The sequence below is a fragment of the Coffea arabica genome, chromosome 6e (genome assembly GCF_036785885.1).
Source record: "Coffea arabica cultivar ET-39 chromosome 6e, Coffea Arabica ET-39 HiFi, whole genome shotgun sequence".
In the NCBI taxonomy this organism is placed as follows: Eukaryota; Viridiplantae; Streptophyta; class Magnoliopsida; order Gentianales; family Rubiaceae; genus Coffea; species Coffea arabica.
In genome coordinates this window covers 10,585,086-10,603,095 of record NC_092321.1, presented here as the reverse complement: position 1 = coordinate 10,603,095, position 18,010 = coordinate 10,585,086, and the positions used below count along the sequence as shown (strand labels likewise).

Below are 18,010 nucleotides of genomic sequence, written 5' to 3'. Positions count from 1 at the left end.
AAATAAAGAGGTGTATATGAAACAACCAGAAGACTTTGTTCTACCATGAAAATGAAAAGTAAGTTTGCAAACTGATAAGATCTCTGTATGGTTTCAAGCAAGCGCCATGTAAGATGAGAACCCCATGCTTTCTACTTCCTGGTGATAGTTTCTAACATTTTTTCATATATTTTTGTAAGGATCGAAAACAACCAAATGGAAGAAATAAACTATGTAAAGATCACAAACGTAACAATAAGTAAATAAAAAGGAAAGAATTGCAAACCAATTAACTGCCACCTCCTCTTGAGCTTGTAGATTAATTCAAACAAGCTTCTTCAAGTTGATGAATTACAATCACTCTTGTGTACAAAGGAAGGTTCACCTCCTCCTTGCTCCAAACTCCACTCGGTCAAGTTAGAAAATTTTACTATCCCTCAGGACAATTCTCGCAGAGTTACACTCATGAAATATTCACTCACAAATGAAAAGCTTACAATGAATCTCACACTACTAAGACTACAAATCTTCCTTGGAGAGTATTTTCTCACTAAAATCACTCTAGATCTTTTGCATTTTCAGTATGCAAAAGTTGTTTGAAGATTCTGAGCATACTCTATTTATAGGAGACCAACAAAGTGCATAATTAATGCTTCTAACGGATAGAAAGTAGCTGAACAGTCAACTAACCGTTAGAGTATCGAACGTCCGGTACTCCTATTTTTTGTGTTCGACAGCAGGCAGTGAGTTTGAAAATTTTTCTTCAATTCTATCGGACGTCCGGTGCAAGCTCTTTGTGCGTCCGACAGCAAACAAAGAGATTTGAGAAATCATCTTGTTTCTATCGGGCGTCCGGTGGAGACATATTCAGCGTCTAATAGTTTGGTTGACTTTGAAGGATCCTATCGGACGTCCGATGCTTCCGTCCGATCGAGGTCAGTGATCCAGGGGGAATGTCTTATTTCTTTCGGACGTCCGGTGGTGGAGTTCTTCATGCGTCCGAAATTACGCAATGATTATCGGACGTCTGATCCCAGCGTCTGACAGCTTTCAACAGCCTTTGTCCCTTTCAATTGCACTTGATCTTTGAATTTGATTTGCTTCACAACTGAAAATATTTTTTGAAGAGATATTAGTATTATCCATTATTTTGTAAACATCAACAGTTAGGGACCAAGATCAACATTCTCCCCCTTTTTGATGATAACAAAACAATGGATGGAAGAAGGAAAAAGATTGAGCATATGAGCGAGCATAATCTCCCCTTCACTCATTGCATCCAAACTTATAATCTCAGAATAACTCCTCCTTACACATAGCATCCATTTCTCCCCTTTTTTGTCATCATAAGGTGAGAGTAAAAATCTCATACCGTAATCCAGCAGCAATAACAGAGAATTCAATATTTCAAACAAAAACAGAGAAATGATACCAGAATTCAGCAATTACCAATATATCACAGAGACTTGATACCAAAAGAAATACCAACATATCACAGAGAGTTTAACAAAGCAAATCATCATTAGATCAGAATTGTTCTTTTCTCTCCCTTTTTGACATAATACAGATTCAGTAATATTCAAAAATATCAGCGAAAACTCAATTCAAAGTATCAGAAATATCACAAGAGAATTAAAAAAAAATATATTATGAACAAGAATCACACCAATCTTACCAATATCTCCTACTTGTTAAAGTTAGTATCATGTCTAACTATCCACATGCATTTCATGTCTCTTCTCATATTCTTTCTCACATAACAATCACTTTTCATGTGATCTTTTTGACAACAAAAATTACACATAACCAAAGAGTTATTTACATGAACAGATTTAATAAATCTTACTTGTCTTCTCTTATAGATAGCAAATTCATTTGCAACAAAATTTATCTTCTTCTCATAAGTGCCAAAATGAGGTTTTGATTTATTACCTTGAAAACAGTTTTATTTTTTATGTTGGAACAATTCATTTAAATTATCCATTCTTCTTTTCAAATCACCCTGTTCCTTTTTGAACATTTCACAAAGTCTTGTTTTTCTATCAAACTCAAAGTGTAAAACAGTCTCACTCTTTTTTAAGAAATCACTTTCAGTTTTTAGTTTTTTATTTTCTTGAAAAAGACGTGTATTATCCTGAACAAGAAAGCTAATTTTATGTTTTAATTTCTTGTTTCTAGCATAAGATTCTTTCAAACTATCATGCAATTTTATAATGAAAGATTCAACATCATCATCACTTTCAAATTGAGAGTTAGAAGAAATTACCTCATCATCTCCAATGGCCATAAAAGCCAATTGAGCAGATTCTTCTTCCTCTTCAATTTCACCATCAGAGTTGCACTCATTCCATATGAATTGAAAATTGTTGAATCTTGATTTTCTTTCAACTTTCTTCCTCTTCATTGGACACTCACTTGCATAGTATCCAGGTTGGCCGCATTCAAAATACTTATCAGTTTGTTTTTTGTTAAACTCTAGTTTTCCTTTATTTCTCAAGTTGTTGGACTGATTCGGGAAGAAATTGCTCGGACCACCTTTTCTGAATCTCCTCTTGTTGAGTATTCTTTTGAAACCTCTTGTGATGAGTGCAATGTCACTGTCATCACCTTCCATGTCTTCTCCATCCAGGGAGGCTGTATCCTCTTCATCTTGTGAAGTTTTCAAAGCAATACTCCTCCTCATTTTTGTGTCATCTTCTTCCTGCACCTTGGATTTGAATTTCAACTCAAAAAAGGTTAGAGAGTTAATAAGAGATTCAATAGGTAGCATATTTAGATCTTTAGCTTCCTCTATGACAGTCACTTTACTCTCCCAATCCTTCGATAAGGCATTCAGAATTTTTCTGTTTTTCTCACCTAGAGAGTAATCCTTCTCTAGCACTTCCAAATCCTTAATAAGGTTATTGAATCTGCAATATATCTTGTCAATATTTTCATGAGATTTCATCTTAAAAAATTCATACTTAGTGACCAGAATGGATTTCTTTTATTCTCTAACATTCTCACTACCTTCATGAATTTCTCTCAGTTTATCCCAAATTTTCTTGGCTGACTTGCAGCCTTTGATTCTAATAGATTCATTTGAGTCTAAAATATAATATAACACATTCATGACTTTTGCATTTAAGGTGAGATGAGTTCTATCCACAGCAGTCAGTTCATTTCTTATTTTTGATCTAGATCTATGAGTATTTTCATCTATAAGAGAGGCATCATATGGACCTTCACTAATAATAAACCACAATTCAATGTCAATAGATTGTAAAAAGATAATCATTCTTTCTTTCCAACTCACATAATTTGACCCATTAAACATAGGTGGTCTAATGACAGAATATCCTTAAAAAAATATAGCATTATTGGTTGTCATTATTACTCCTAAGCCGATTGAGTTTAATCTCTAGGAGACCAAACTCTGATACTAATTGTAAAGATCGAAGACAACCAAGTGGAAGAGATAAACTATGTAAAGATTACAAACGTAACAATAAGTAAATAAAAAGGAAAGAATTGCAAACCAATTAACTACCTACCTCCTCTTGAACTTGTAGATTAATTCAAACAAATTTCTTCAAGTTGATGAATTACAATCACTCTTGTGTACAAAGGAAAGTTTACCTCCTCCTTGCCCCGAACTCCACTCGGTCAAATTAGAAAATTTTACTATCCCTCAGGACAACCCTTGCAGAGCTACACTCATGAAGTATTCACTCACAAATGAAAAGTTTACAATGAATCTCACACCACTAAGACTACAAATCTTCCTTGGAGAGTATTTTCTCACTAAAATCACTCTAGATCTTTTGCATCTTCAGTGTGCAAAAGTTGTTTGAAAATTCTGAGCATACTCTATTTATAGGAAACCAACAAAGTGCATAATTAATACTTCTAACGGATAGAAAGTAGCTGAACAGTCAACTAGCCGTTGGAATATCGGACGTCTGGTACTCTTGTTTTTTGCGTCCGACAGCAGGCAGTGAGTTTGAAAAATTTTCTTCAATTCTATAGGACGTCCGGTGCAAGCTCTTTGTGCGTCCGACAGCAAACAAAGAGATTTGAGAAATCATCTTGTTTCTATCGGACGTCCGGTGGAGACATATTTAGCGTCTGATGGTTTGGTCAACTTTGAAGGATCCTATCGGACGTCCGATACTTGCGTCCGATCGAGGTCAGTGATCCAGGGGGAATGTCTTATTTCTTTCGGACATCCGGTGGTGGAGTTCTTCATGCGTACGAAGTTATGCAATGATTATCGGGCGTCCGATCCAAGCGTCCGATAGCTTTCAGCAGCCTTTGTCCCTTTCAATTGCACTTGATCTTTGAATTTGATTTGCTTCACAACTGAAAATATTTCTTGAAGAGATATTAGTATTATCCATTGTTTTGTAAACATCAAAAGTTAGGGACCAAAATCAACAATTTTGCATGACGTTGTGACCTTTATTCACGATAATACTGATTTTGAACTTGTATTTACGAAGATGAAATGCTTTCTTACCAAATAAAATTTTATTGGAAAATAGTTTTAAGGAATAATTTTTTAAAAATTCATTAAACAAAAAAGGAAAAATGACCTGTTTCATCCCTCACATTTCGCAAAAATATTCTTTTCGTCCCTCACTTTTAAAATGAAGCAAATTCGTCCCTAACATTTAAAAATTAAAGTTATTACATCCCTGAACCTAATTTTCAATTTGAATCAAACCGTCCAATAACCCAATAATAAATTTTGAAAATAGAATTAATAGATCATTCGGTCAACTTCATCATATTCACATGCCATTTATTAAACCAAAAAAATAAAAATTATAACATAAAAGGCCATTCTTTGTCTTGGAATAGTAGAGTTTTTTTTTTGATAAATTTTTTCATGCACCGTTAGTATATCCGCTTGTAAATCTAGATGTGTATCATAAATATAAAATTTGGTGTTTAAATTTGAATTAAAATGATATGGTGGTGCATAAAACCGTCAGTGTATACAATCATAATGTAGAAAAGATTAATCTTTCTTTTTTATGTTATAATTTTTTATTTTTTCTTTTTTGGTTCATTAAATTTCATATGAATATCAAGTTGAATTAACCAAGTGATCTACCAATTACACTCCCAAAAATTGCACTCAGGTTGATTGGTGGTTTGATTCAAATTGAAATTTGGGTTCAGAGATGTAATAATTTCAGTTTTTAAATGTCAAGGACGAAATTGCTTTAGTTTAAAAATGAGGGACGAAAAGAATATTTTTGTGAAATGTGAAAGATGAAACCGATCATTTTTCCAACAAAAAAAAAAGATATTCTTTTTGGCTATTATGACTGTCAAAAATAAAAATAATGGAAGTCGTAGCGTTAAGGTGAGACTATCCGGCGGCAGTAAGATAAAGGGCAAAAGCCCAACCCTTAGTTAGCCACCAAGAGATGGAAATGAGAGGAAAAAAAATTATTTATTTTTTTGGCAAAGTACTTATTTTGTATCTTAGTTAATGGATTTTTTAAAAGTAATTAAGACCCCTTTATCTTGAGAATAATTCTATTTTATGTGATTAATTTTTTGTCATTTGATTGATATACTGAGTGATCAGGAGAGGATTTTCAAGTTTTTTTTCCTTACCGTCAAACTCATGTTTAGAATCTTTTGTGTCAAATAAAAACTTTATCATATCCTCGTAAATACTATATATTGTTCAGCTAAGGCAAGTGATTGTTTTTCTGACACTTGACAGAGTCATTCACAAGATCGATTCACTTTCATATCGGGAGCAAACTCCATCAGGAAAGTGCTTTACCGACCGTAAAGATTAGGTTGATCCAACTCAATTAACAAGTCATAATCCCGAGGATTAAAAGCCATTTGACCCTACAAAAACCCAATCCAGAAAAAGGAGAAGGAGCCCAACATATTACCATAAACTTTAGGCGGTGGGCGAGGGGCCTTGTGGCAGACGGCTTATAAAAACATGTCAGTCCGAGGAAGGGGAAATTTAGGAATTCAAAGCTGCAATAGAAATCAGCGTTTTTTCCGCACTCAACCGCTTCTGCAAGAGGTATCTTCAGATCTATCTATTGTCTTCCATCGATTCAAACTAGTAATCGAAGCACTCGATATGTATGCAAATGATAACAAAAAAAAATTTTTTAGCTGTGAACTTTCATTATTTGACAACAAAATTTAGTAGTAGTAATTAAAAGAGTTAATACAACAAAATATCATGAAAATCAAACAAAAAATTTAAATCAAACAATTATCTGTAATCAATTGTGTTTTAAACATGTATTTCATTGGTTATGTATGTTGCTGGTTGAGTTGAAGTGATTGGTGGTGAAGAGTTAAAAAAAAATCTAAAAAAGTGAAAACAATGAGTTTGTTTGGAAAGGAGTTTATTTAGATGATTTATTTGAGATAATTACTGAAGCACTTTTAGCACTTTTTGTGATGCGATGTATGTGAGATAAAAAGGTGATTAGGAAGATAAAAGTTGATTGAAATTTGTGAAGTAAATTTTTTTATTTCAATCTAATCCAAACACACCCAATTTGCTTCCGCTTTAGCTTTATTATTGTAAAGATATCTGCTAACAAACTTCTGATATTCCTGTTTGTTATTTCGTTGTGCATAGTTTTTTTTTTTTCGTTTTATTTGAGCTCTTCCGGCTAAAGGCATCTCCTTTTTTTTTTTTTCCTTCTGTTCTATTATTATCTGATATTTTTATTTTTAATTTTGTGAAATTTTAACTTGGTTACGGAGGAGATCAGAGAGCGAATTTGATATTGTTGGTTACACCCTTTTTCGTTATTTTACTTCTGATATTCCTGTTTGCTATTTCGTTGACGCATAGGCTTGTTGCAGTTTTATTTTCTCGTTTATTTGAGCTTTTACAGCTTAAGTATTCTCCTTTGTTTGCTTTTCTATTATCTGGTATTTTACTCTTTTTTTTTTCAATCTTTTGTGGAAATCTGAGTTAATTTCTTTAGGAGATGAGAGAGCGAATATAATATAGTTGTTTATTCCTTTTGTTTGTTCTTTCGTTGACAGTTACTCTTGCATTTTGCCTTTGTCCCTTTGTCGAGCTCTTTCAAGCAAAGTAGATTTCTTTTTTCTTTTTTGGTGGTTATTTTTATGTAATTTTTCATTTTGAAATCTAATCTGGTCTGATGGAGTGGATGAATAAGCAATTGTTTAATGGTTACTCTTTTTTTTCCCTCCATTTGATAGTTTTCGTTGCAGTTTTATGTTCTTTTTCTATGCATAGCTTGTTGAGTTGAAGATGATATATCAATGAATATGTATATTATTTTGTCAGGCTAAACATGAGTGTACAAGAAGCTGATATGCTATCTTCCCAACCCATACCAAAGAGGCAAAAATTCGAACCTGACAAGCATCTCTTCGTGTGTTTCATGCCCGTTGTATTTCCTCTCAATCCAATGTGGTATGCTGTGAAGTCTGTTTCATTATCGCATTTGTCTGGCGGTTCATCTGAGCACGACAATCGGCTCCAAGATGTGGTTGAATGGAGTGACGCGACCTTACCTTATGCTATGGGCTTTTGTTGTGCAGACGGTATTCTCTATGGTGTTGGTGGTGAAATTTTTGGCGACGACAGTATTGACCAAAATTCTTTGGTCCGAGAGTTGAGGTTCACGCATCTCCCTCTTGGAGGAAAAAGTTATCTGCATTCTGGTATAAGAAGCTCAATGAAATGGGGGAAGTTTTTGCCCATTGTAGTAGAAATTGGTGGTCTTATCTATGCCCTCTCTCGGCCCCCAATCTTAGATTATGGACGACGTGAAACAGTCTTTGAGGTTTATGATCCTTCAAAAAATGAATGGACTGGTCTAGATGGCCCCCCTTTCTTGAGTCCATTTACTTTTGGTGCTTTCCCTTATTCATACGTGGTTATTGATAATAAATTATGTGTTTCAAATGAGGCTGGCTCGTGTGCTTTTGACACTAAAAATTGGACATGGGAAGCTTGCGATTTATTTGCTGGTTTCTATGATAGTGATATTATGAGCTCTGAAGAAAGGTACTTTTTCATGGAAAGCCAAGAAGATTATAAGTACTTTGTAGGTGGTGATATTGGTCCTCCATTTCCATTTGTTGAAGATGCCATCTTCTACGACGGTTTCTTGTTGTGCAACGTGCCTTATTTCACCCCCCCTGTAGTCGCTCTTGAGATTGTTCGTGGGAAAGTTGCCAGAAGGCTGACCTTGTTGAACGGCATACGGCCCCGTGCTAATTCTCATTTTGTTGATCTAGGAGGAGGTGACTTTTGTCTTGTTTCCCAAGCAGATGAACGGGACGAATGCCCTGAAGAGCTGACAGTTGTCAAGTTTAAGGTTTGGAAAGGTGAAGATGGAGGCTTGGGATGTGTAGATGTGATGGAATCCACTCTTAAATTTAGTGCCCCAGGTCTGTGCGAGACCATCTATGTGTTCGCAATGTGAGACAAAAAAAGTTTTTTAAGACTTGGGTGAACCTATTTAGCTACAGTCATCGCAATTAAGGTTGATATTCAGAGCATATGCAGCTGAGGATTTGAAAATCTTTGGAGCATTCATGTGTTCTTTTTGTCTCTGTGTCTGTTAGCAACGAATGTGTGTGTTATTTGTAAATTAGATGCTGGCGCCCGTGCACGAATTTTATCGCTTATATGCCCGTAAAGGGGGATTATCTGTTGTGAACTTCTTGATGTTTATTACTAAATATTGGGTTTTATTGATATCAGCTTAATGTTCTTGCTGCATTAACCAATGCCTTGACGTCAATAATCTGGTCATTACAATATTAGGAATCTTAGTCCTTCCATGATATTGCGTGTGGATATATGCATGTTTCGCAAAATGGTCAAGGTTGTTGTTTGCAAAGGGTAATCAAGGATTGGATTTGCTAATTTTCTTGATCCATCCTTGCTAACATATAACAGTGCAAACACTTTCATCATCTCTGAGCATGTGATACATGTTTTCTTTTCTAAAACCATTGATTTGAACTTCAAATGCTGTTTGATGAATCAATAGGAGAATAATTACTAAAAGCAAGCACTTCATCCTTTCCGTCTCTCCTGGATTTCCCAAGTAAAAGTTTTCAATACTCCATTTGAAGATCAATGTTCATGAAAAAAGGAGCTAATAATTACAGAAAAGGAGGAGAGAATTTTGAGTTGGACTGGATCAACGAATCAAAAAAAAAAAGTTAACGCAAAACTTACATTCATTTTCTCTTAAAGGCATTTAATTAAAATGTAGTGGAAGTGGGCTTATAGCTAACTTTTAATTTCTAGGGAAAAATTTTTGAACTCAAAGACCATCCTATGGTAGATATGGGATGACCTTTTTTTCCTTTTCCATTAAGATTGTTAAGATCTCAGTCAAATTCTTGGAGCCAAAACAATGGCAAAGAAGGAAGGAATTAGTTCTTGATGTAAGCTCCAAGCTAGCCAAGTAAATTGTATCCGACAATTTTCATTCAACTAGAATTTTATTTTTCACAAACTGTGTTGACAAAATAAAAATCAAAAGGCACCTGGTACACTTTTATTCCTTCAAATTCGTAATAAAAACTTCTAATTGTTGATTGTTTTGGTATAAGAAAAGATTGAAGTTAACCTTTAAATATCCTTAATTTTGGGCCAAATAATGTGGAGCCAAAAAGATGCAGTTTCACTACCTTTAAGTAACAAATAAATCAATTAGTTGAAAGCAATAAGATAATTAGGCAGTTTTACGTAATTAAAAAGAAATTAAACATCTAGTGTATTTCTTTGTACGTAAAATACTAGAAAGCAAATGTGCTTTGCCCTGAAACTGTTAGCAGCGTCGATGAGCCGCATATCCCGATGGCTTACGATCCTATGTATCATGTATGCATGTTTTTGAAAAGTTTTATTGTAGGTATAGTTGTTAAAAATTTTGTAGCAGACAAAAAACTTGCTTGATTGTTCAGCTAAGGCAAGTGATTGTTGTCCCGTCAGTTGAGTCATTCACAAGCTCGATTCACTTTGATATTCGGCCTTCTCACTCCCAAATAAATTCACCAAAGTCCATCAGGAAAGACCCTAAGATTAGGTTGATCCAACTCAGTTAACAAGTCATAATCCCGAGGATTAAAAGCCATTTGACCCTTCAAAAAGCCCAATCCAGAAAAAGGAGAAGGAGCCCAACTAATTACTAAAACCTTCAGGCGGTCCTTGTGGTGGACGGCTTATTAAAAGGGGAAAAACATGTTAGTCCAAGGAACGGGATGGTGTCAGGGAAATTTAGGAATTCAAGGCTGCAATAGAAATCAGCGTCCTTCTTTTGTTTTTCCGCACTCAACCGCTTCTGCAAGAGGTATCTTCAGATCTATCTATTGTCTTCCATCGATTCAAACTAGTAATCGACGCGCACACACTCGATATGTATGCAAGTGATACCCAAAAACAAAACGTTTAGCCGAACAAAATTTAGTAGTAGTAAATTAAAAGAGTTAATACAACAAAATATCATGAAAATCAAACAATTATCTGTAATCAGTTGTGTTTTAAACATGTATTTCATTGGTTAGTGGTTGAGTTAAAGTGGATAGTGGTGAAGAGTTAATCGACGAGTTTTTAAACAAAAAAAAAAAAGTTTAAAAAAGTGACAACACATCACCAATTGCTTCCGCTTTAGCTTTATTATTGTAGAGATATCTGCTAACAAACTTCTGATATTCCTGTTTGTTATTTCGTTGTGCATAGTTTTTTTTTTGTTCCTCCATTTGATAGTTTTCGTTGCAATTTTATGTTCTTTTTCTATTTCTTCGTCGTGTCTGCCTTGCATTGTCCATCAATTGTATAGCTTGTTGAGTTGAAGATGATATATCAATGAATATGTACCTTCTTTTGTCAGGCTAAATATGAGTACTGTACAAGAAGATGATATGCTATCTTCCCAACCCATACCAAAGAGGCAAAAATTCGAACCTGACAAGCATCTCTTCGTGTGTTTTATGGCAAGTGTAACTCCTCTCAATCCAATGTGGTATGCTGTGAAGTCTGTTTCGTTGTCGAGTTTGTCTGGCGGTTCTTCATCTGAGCATGACAATCGGCTCCAAGATGTGGTTGAATGGAGTGACACCACTTTACCTGATGCTATGGGCTTCGGTCGTGCAGGAGATATTCTCTATGGTGTTGGTGGTGTAATTTATGATGAGGAAAGTTTTGACTATCCTGACCAAAATTCTATGGTCCGAGAGTTGAGGTTCACCCATCTCCCTCTTGGAGGAAGAAGTTATCTGCATTCCGGTACAAGAAGCTCAATGAAATGGGGGAAGTTTTTGCCCTTTGTAGTAGAAATTGATGGTCTTATCTATGCCCTCTCTCGGCCCCCGATCTCAGATTATGGACTACTTGACACAGCCTTTGAGGTTTATGATCCTTCAAAAAATGAATGGACTGGTCTAGATGGCCCCCCTTTCTTGAGTCCACGTACTTTTAGTGCTTTCTATTATTCATACGTGGTTATTGATAAGAAATTATGTGTTTCAAATCCGGCTGGCTCGTGTGCTTTTGACACTGAAAATTGGACATGGGAAGCTTGCGATTTATTTGCTGATTTCTATGATAGTGATATTTTGAGCTCTGAAGAAAAGTACAGTTTCATGGAAAACCAAGAAGATTATAAGCACTATCTAGGTGGTGATATTGGTCCTCCATTTCCATTTGTTGAAGATGCCATCTTCTATGAGGATTTCTTGTTGTGCAACGTGCCTGATTTCAGTCCCCCTGTAGTCGCTTTTGAGATTGTTCGTGGGAAAGTTGCCAGAAGGCTGACCTTGTTGGACAACAGCATACAGCCCCGTGCTAGTTCTCATTTTGTTGATCTAGGAGGAGGTGACTTTTGTCTTGTTTCCAAAGCAGATGAATGCCCTGAAGAGATGACAGTTGTCAAGTTTAAGGTTTGGAAAGGCGAAGATGGAGGCTTGGGATGTGCAGATGTGATGGAATCCACTCTTAAATTTAGTGCCCCAGGTCGGTGCTGGACCGTCTATGTGTTCGCATTGTGAGACAGAAAGAGTTTCTAAGCCCCACATCTCTCTCTATATATATAGAGCTGAGGATTTGAAAATCTTTAGAGCATTCATTCATGTCATGTGCTCTATAGGAACATCCATCTCAGTTTCCGTTAGCAAGGAATATGTGTTATTTATTTGTAAATTAGATGCGGGCGGCCGTGGACGAATTTTATTACTTCTATTCTATGCCCGTAATTAAAGAGGGATTTATCATCTGTAGTGAATTTGCTGATGTTTATTGCTAATTATTGGGTTTTATTATGCTGCATGCGGCTGTGTTTCTGAGCATTTGTCCTGAGCATTTTTTTTTTTCCTTTTTCTTTTTGTTTGGATGGAATGAGGATCATGACGAAACTGAGAACTTATTGGGCATTAAATTTTCACTTTCTTTTCTGTATTGGTCATCTCCAATACTCCAAAAATCCAATCCTTCATTTGTTTTTCCCCCCTTAATTTCGCACAGAGAGTTATTATATTGAAGTGCGCAGCTATATCATCAAGTTTTTCGAAAAAATAGAAATATATAGCACATATGATCAATGTCATTTATATTGCTTCTTATGTACATTACAACGTAAGCAAAATTGTGCATCAAATTCACATTTTATATACATACATACATGTATGTGTGCCCGCATATATACAAACACAGCACGCATAGAAATCCCTCATATTTGATCCAAGTCAGTAAATGCCAAAAAGAGGAGTCATAAATGAAAAACCAAACAAAAATAAAAAGGTGGTGCAGTTAGATATACAAGTCCATAGACCTCATACCAGTTGCTTTATATTTTAATTCATCCAATTTATACTTGTAGCATTCAACTACTGAGCAAAGCAAAGGAGGTGGGCTGATGAGCAATGAGGACAAAAGAAGGCCCTCCAAGACTGTTTTTCTGGCTGCTGCTGCTGTTCTTTGGCTTCAGAAGAACAAGCACTTTCTGCCTCTTCCAGATCTTCTTTCACGTCCACAGTACCCCGCTGTAGCACTATATTCCACATTACATGAACGTCTTGATATTCACAATTTGCTACATCATCCCGAAGCTTTAAAAGTCCTGTCTGGGTATCACTGTTATTGGAACTTCTGGCTTCAAGTACTCTGCCAGTAATGTTCTTCTTGCGTTTCCCATTTCCTCCTGCATTAACCAATGGGCTTGATCTCAATAATCTGGTCACTACAATATTCAAGTAACATCTATGGTGAACGTCAAGATAGGAATCTTAGTCCTCCCATGACATTACGTGTGGATGGGTATATGCATGTTTCACAAAACGGTCAAGGTTGTTGTTAATCAAGGATTGGATTTGCTGATTTTCTTGATCCATCCTTGCTAAGATATAACAGTGCAAACACTTTCATCATCTCTGGGCATGTATGTGATACATGTTTTCTTTTCTAAAACCATTGATGATTACTAAAAGCAAACCATCATCTAATTAATGAATCACAGAAGAATAATTACAGAAAAATCACAGAAGAATAATTAGTAAAAGCAAGCATGTCACCTTTTCTGTCTCTCCTGGAGTAAAAGCTTTCATTAATACTCCATTTGAAGATCAATGTTCATGAAAAAAAGGAGCTAATAATTACATAAAAGAAGGAGAGAATTTTGAGTTGGAAGACCATCCCATGGAGGATGTAAGAAGAAAGACCTTTTTTCCTTTTCCATTAATTAAGAATGTTAAGATCTCAGTCAAATTATTGGAGCCAAAACAACAGCAAAGAAGGAAGGAATTAGTTCTCGATATAAGCTCCAAGCTAGCCAAGTAAATTACAAGGATTCGCATCCTACAATTTTCATTCAACTAGAAGTTTATTTTTCACAAACTGTGTTCACAAAATGAAAATCAAACGGCACCTAGCACACTTTTTATTCCTTCGAATTCGTAATAAAAACTTCTAATTGTTTTGGTATAAGAAAAGATTGAAGCTAACCTGAAAATATGCGATTGCACTGCCTTTAAGTAACAAATAAGTCAAGTAGTTGAAAGCAATAAGATAATTAGACAGTTTTACGTAATTAAAAAAAATTAAACATCTAGTGTAATTATTTGCACGTAAAATACTAGAAAGCATACGTGCTTAGCCCTAGAACTTTTAGCGGCGTCGAAGAGCCGCATATATCCCGATGGCTTACGATCCTATGCATGCATGTTTTACGCAATCATCCAGTAATCCTTTCATTTAACGATCTAGAGCTTGTTATTTTCTGATCGACATATCCATATTAATCACGCGCAACATAATTTATTTCTTTAGAACCCTAGGCGCTGCATGCAGGAGTTGTTTTTTGCTAGTCGGTGCTTCTGTTGTTTAAACCTCATCGTCTTTGACGTTTTTGGGTTAAATGAACTCATATTTTGTTATTTATTATCAGAAAAAAAAAATTCAACAACTTTCAAACAGATTAAATTAATTACTACGTCAATTTGACGTCAAATATTTCAAAACTGAAGAAGAAAAGGTAAATAAATTCCCGAAAACCAAATTTTATAGATGTGTGTATATATATATATATATTCTTTTTTACCATAAAATTAGGGTGGCAAGTTCTCTGCAGCAGCGAAGGGAGTATCAATGTGAGATTAATGCGCAATGAAATTTCACATTCAGGGGTCACTAACTGATCAGTGTTCTTAAAAACCAACTAAATCAGTATCAACAGTAATTTATCAGAGACGAAATCAAACAATCAGAAATCAAAGAATTAACCATCAAAACACCTTTGGAGGCTAATCAAAGCGAATCGTTGCCATATCCATTAATTTTACCAATTGAAGCATCAAAAGAGCAGCTAACCATTTTTTCGTGCTTTGAACACTCTGGCAGTGATGAGAAGCCAAGCCCTCCTGAGCTTTTGCCACCACTCCATCCTTGACACAATAATGAGAAAAAACAATCTTCGAAAAGTTCAAAAATCAAAGGCACTGCAACAACAGTTGGCAGCTCCTAAGATAACCATGTATGCAGAGAGAAGAAGAAGAAGAAGAAGATAAAATAGTGAAGAGGTGGATCATGACCATGCATGCATTTAAAGGCGAGTGACGATGTGATCGATGACTTGTAGAGTTTGAGGTCTGTTTTTTTTTTTTTTTTGCTTTTTTCGGAGGAGGGTGGTGACTAGGATACTATACGAGTACTGCAACTCCTTTTAGTTAATAAACGTGAAGTACAATGTGAAGTGGCATGCGGTGGAGCAGTGAAAGTAGGAAAAGTACACGAGTAGAAGACAGCAGCTGCAGCAGTAGTAGTTAGTTTGCTGGATATGCACAGAGAGAAGAGGGACGGTGATTGACGTCGTCAAACCGCATCACCTCAATTCCCAGCTTCACATATATACATACATATACATACATATACATATATATATATACACATACACACACACGTATCCATGTATGCCATTGGAATAGGTACAATGAAATGCTGATGCGATTATGCAATTGTTTTATATATATATATATTTACTACATAATTTAATGTATACTTGTATGATTTATTTGTATCTATGAATTTTATTTGCATAGACCAATTCAATATATGAAAATTACTGTATTTACTTATCCCTAATTCCCAATCCCCATATATGTGCATGTATATCTCCATGTCAATCTGCTTTATTCCTACTTTCCTGCACTTAAGATACGGGTAGCCGCTTCAAACCTCTTACATGCTGACTTGTTATACTAAATCTTTTCCTTTGTTTTTCTTGGCCTTCTTCACTTTTTTTTCTCTTGCATGCTGACTCGTTAGCTCCAGCTTAGCTGGCTGCCGGAGGAGGAACTTCAGCGCAGTGGAGGGGGGTCGAACCCCTCGATTGTGTTTTCTGTCGATCGATTAGATAGGCCCATCCCTCATCTAATTCCATCTTTCTATTGCATTCAACTTTTAAAATGTTAATTTTATTATTTAAAAACAAAAATTGGATGATATTTTGTTATTTTTGAACTTTATATATCTCGAAAATTTTTGTACTCTAGTTTTTCATTGTACGTTTAGAAAAATACTCACGGATACATATTGGATACCAAAGTTTAGATTTGAATTTACTTTTTAGATCCATAAATATTTATACTTCAGTTTGTTATTGTATATTCAGAAAAATACTCATAGATACCTATTGAATGTTCAAATTCATGAGTTCGAGTCTGTAAATAAAAAAATATGCTCCTCAACAATTTTTTTTTCCTTTTTCCCCCCCTTATTTCATCCTACTTTAGCATAGTCGTTCAGAGCCCAATTTAAGAGGGCTGCACAAGTACACTTTCCTCATGCCATGAAAAGAAAGTAAGAATTAAAATCGAAGTCCTTGCAAATTGCTCCAAATTGATTCGATCAATTAACAACTATTTGGGTCAAGTAAAATGGATCACAGCCACAGGTTGGAATAGTGATTTAAAGTCGATCCACAATCAACAAGAGAAAGGTTATAATACACGGGTCTCTTTGGGGTGGATGGAAATTCGTGAGCCCTTTGGTCACATAGAGCATATACGTGGCAACAATACGGATTCTCTCAGTCTAAGCCTACATGTAAGTCGGGCATCATATTCTTTTCCTCAATCATCATCTAATTAATAAAGTGAATCGGCACATATTTATTTTTTGCTTGGGTTAGATGACTACATCAATACTTTATTTAATTTGATTGAGTTTGATTATTTTAGTAGTAGACAGGAGTAACTTGACATCTGACCCACCAAGAATCCTTCCCCAGCGGAATCTGCTAAACCTAAAGATACTTGTGATTGTCTTGCTTACGTTTTTTTTTCTTTTAGGAGTACACCTATCTTAATTATTGGCTGCTTAAACCCTCACATTGCATAAATAACGAAGACATAAAAAGTTGATTGCAAGGACAAAAGTCAGATTATTCGCCAATATAAGTTGATTCAATTAGTAAGAATTAGTCACTTTTTTACTAAAGACATATGTGTTTGAATCCCGTTATCAATATGAGAATTGTGTTAGTGGATAATCTATAAGAGTTTTATGAGCGATTTATGGTTTAGAGATCAATGCCTAACTCATTCGTGATGGTAGTTGGAGTCGAATTCATTTAAACTTTTTGTTATAAAAAAAAATCAAATTATTTAAAAAAAATAAAGGAATAAAAGGGTACTGACTGGCTTGGACATGGAATTTAACCTCAAGCTGCTGGATGCTGGCCATTTACCGCCCCATTTCGCCGCCGGCGACTGTTTAATTCCTAAAACCGCTGCAACACCTTTGACTCTCAAAACATCAAGGCATCATCCTTCGAATGAAGAGTGAAAATGTTGATTCTCACATAGTAAGAAACAGAAAAACGAGAGTAAAAAGTTTAACTAAGATTTTAAAATCTTATTCCTAGAGATTTTAATGTGTGGGTTTTAATGGCAAGGACCTTAGACTACAAGTTAGTTGCATGGGTTTTCTACGTACGCTCCTTGACGAAATAAACCACAAATTCTTTGAATACAATAAGGAAAATAAGAATAAATTAATTTTATGAAAATAACAAGAAAAATAGGCATACTGCATTCGTTAATGATGTCGATAGTTACGTAATGTTATCCTCAATTTATCGCTCCTTTATCTTCTCATTTCTATATTTTAGATATTTTTATTCTTAATTTGCGTGAATTAAACCCCAAGTAATTTGATTGCGAATCTTTAAAATTTTAAGTGATACAAAGTAACAATTGTTAGAATAATTACGTAAGTTACAGTTTTAGTGATGCTATTAGACAGAGTCTGTAACTCTGAATCTAATGGTGGAGAGAAGAAAAATATTAGGAGGATGCTTCGAATTGTATGCTACTACAGCCTACGAATATAAACGGGCAGCAAACTTTTGTCTAATTATGCTTGTTTTTTACAAATAAATTAGAGTTTATTGTTTTATGTCGTTACTAAAACAATAATAATTCACGTTGACCCGACAAATAAAATCACTTTCTTGTGCCTATGTCCCCTAATCTCCTCGCTAAACAACATTAGAAAATTTGG

At 35.1% G+C, this 18,010-nt stretch overlaps 3 protein-coding genes across 3 annotated transcripts; 2 read left to right on the top strand and 1 right to left on the bottom strand.

Moving 5' to 3' along the window:
- Positions 1-5,689: 5,689 nt before the first annotated feature.
- On the top strand, positions 5,690-8,706 carry LOC140009497 (uncharacterized). Its single transcript, XM_072055204.1, has 2 exons — positions 5,690-6,022; positions 7,280-8,706. The coding sequence occupies exon 2, from the start codon at positions 7,287-7,289 to the stop codon at positions 8,424-8,426; it is 1,140 nt and encodes a 379-aa protein (XP_071911305.1). The 5' UTR covers positions 5,690-6,022; positions 7,280-7,286; the 3' UTR covers positions 8,427-8,706.
- A 1,466-nt stretch (positions 8,707-10,172) lies between these two features.
- LOC140009496 (uncharacterized) lies at positions 10,173-12,283 on the top strand. Its single transcript, XM_072055203.1, has 2 exons — positions 10,173-10,310; positions 10,851-12,283. The coding sequence occupies exon 2, from the start codon at positions 10,858-10,860 to the stop codon at positions 12,004-12,006; it is 1,149 nt and encodes a 382-aa protein (XP_071911304.1). The 5' UTR covers positions 10,173-10,310; positions 10,851-10,857; the 3' UTR covers positions 12,007-12,283.
- A 442-nt stretch (positions 12,284-12,725) lies between these two features.
- Positions 12,726-15,003, bottom strand: LOC140010053 (uncharacterized). Its single transcript, XM_072056425.1, has 2 exons — positions 14,819-15,003; positions 12,726-13,154 (listed from the first exon to the last, which is right to left on the bottom strand). The coding sequence occupies exons 1-2, from the start codon at positions 14,889-14,891 to the stop codon at positions 12,841-12,843; spliced, it is 387 nt and encodes a 128-aa protein (XP_071912526.1). The 5' UTR covers positions 14,892-15,003; the 3' UTR covers positions 12,726-12,840.
- Between the last annotated feature and the right edge of the window lie 3,007 nt (positions 15,004-18,010).

Bases quoted from the DNA above. Each gene is read 5' to 3' on its own strand.
- LOC140009496 (XM_072055203.1), top strand. From the start codon at position 10,858: ATGAGTACTGTACAAGAAGATGATATGCTATCTTCCCAACCCATACCA.
- LOC140010053 (XM_072056425.1), bottom strand. From the start codon at position 14,891: ATGGAGTGGTGGCAAAAGCTCAGGAGGGCTTGGCTTCTCATCACTGCC. The intron at 13,155-14,818 runs GTTAGCTGCTCT...TGGTTAATGCAG, and splicing joins GTTCAAAGCACGAAAAAATG to GAGGAAATGGGAAACGCAAG.
- LOC140009497 (XM_072055204.1), top strand. From the start codon at position 7,287: ATGAGTGTACAAGAAGCTGATATGCTATCTTCCCAACCCATACCAAAG.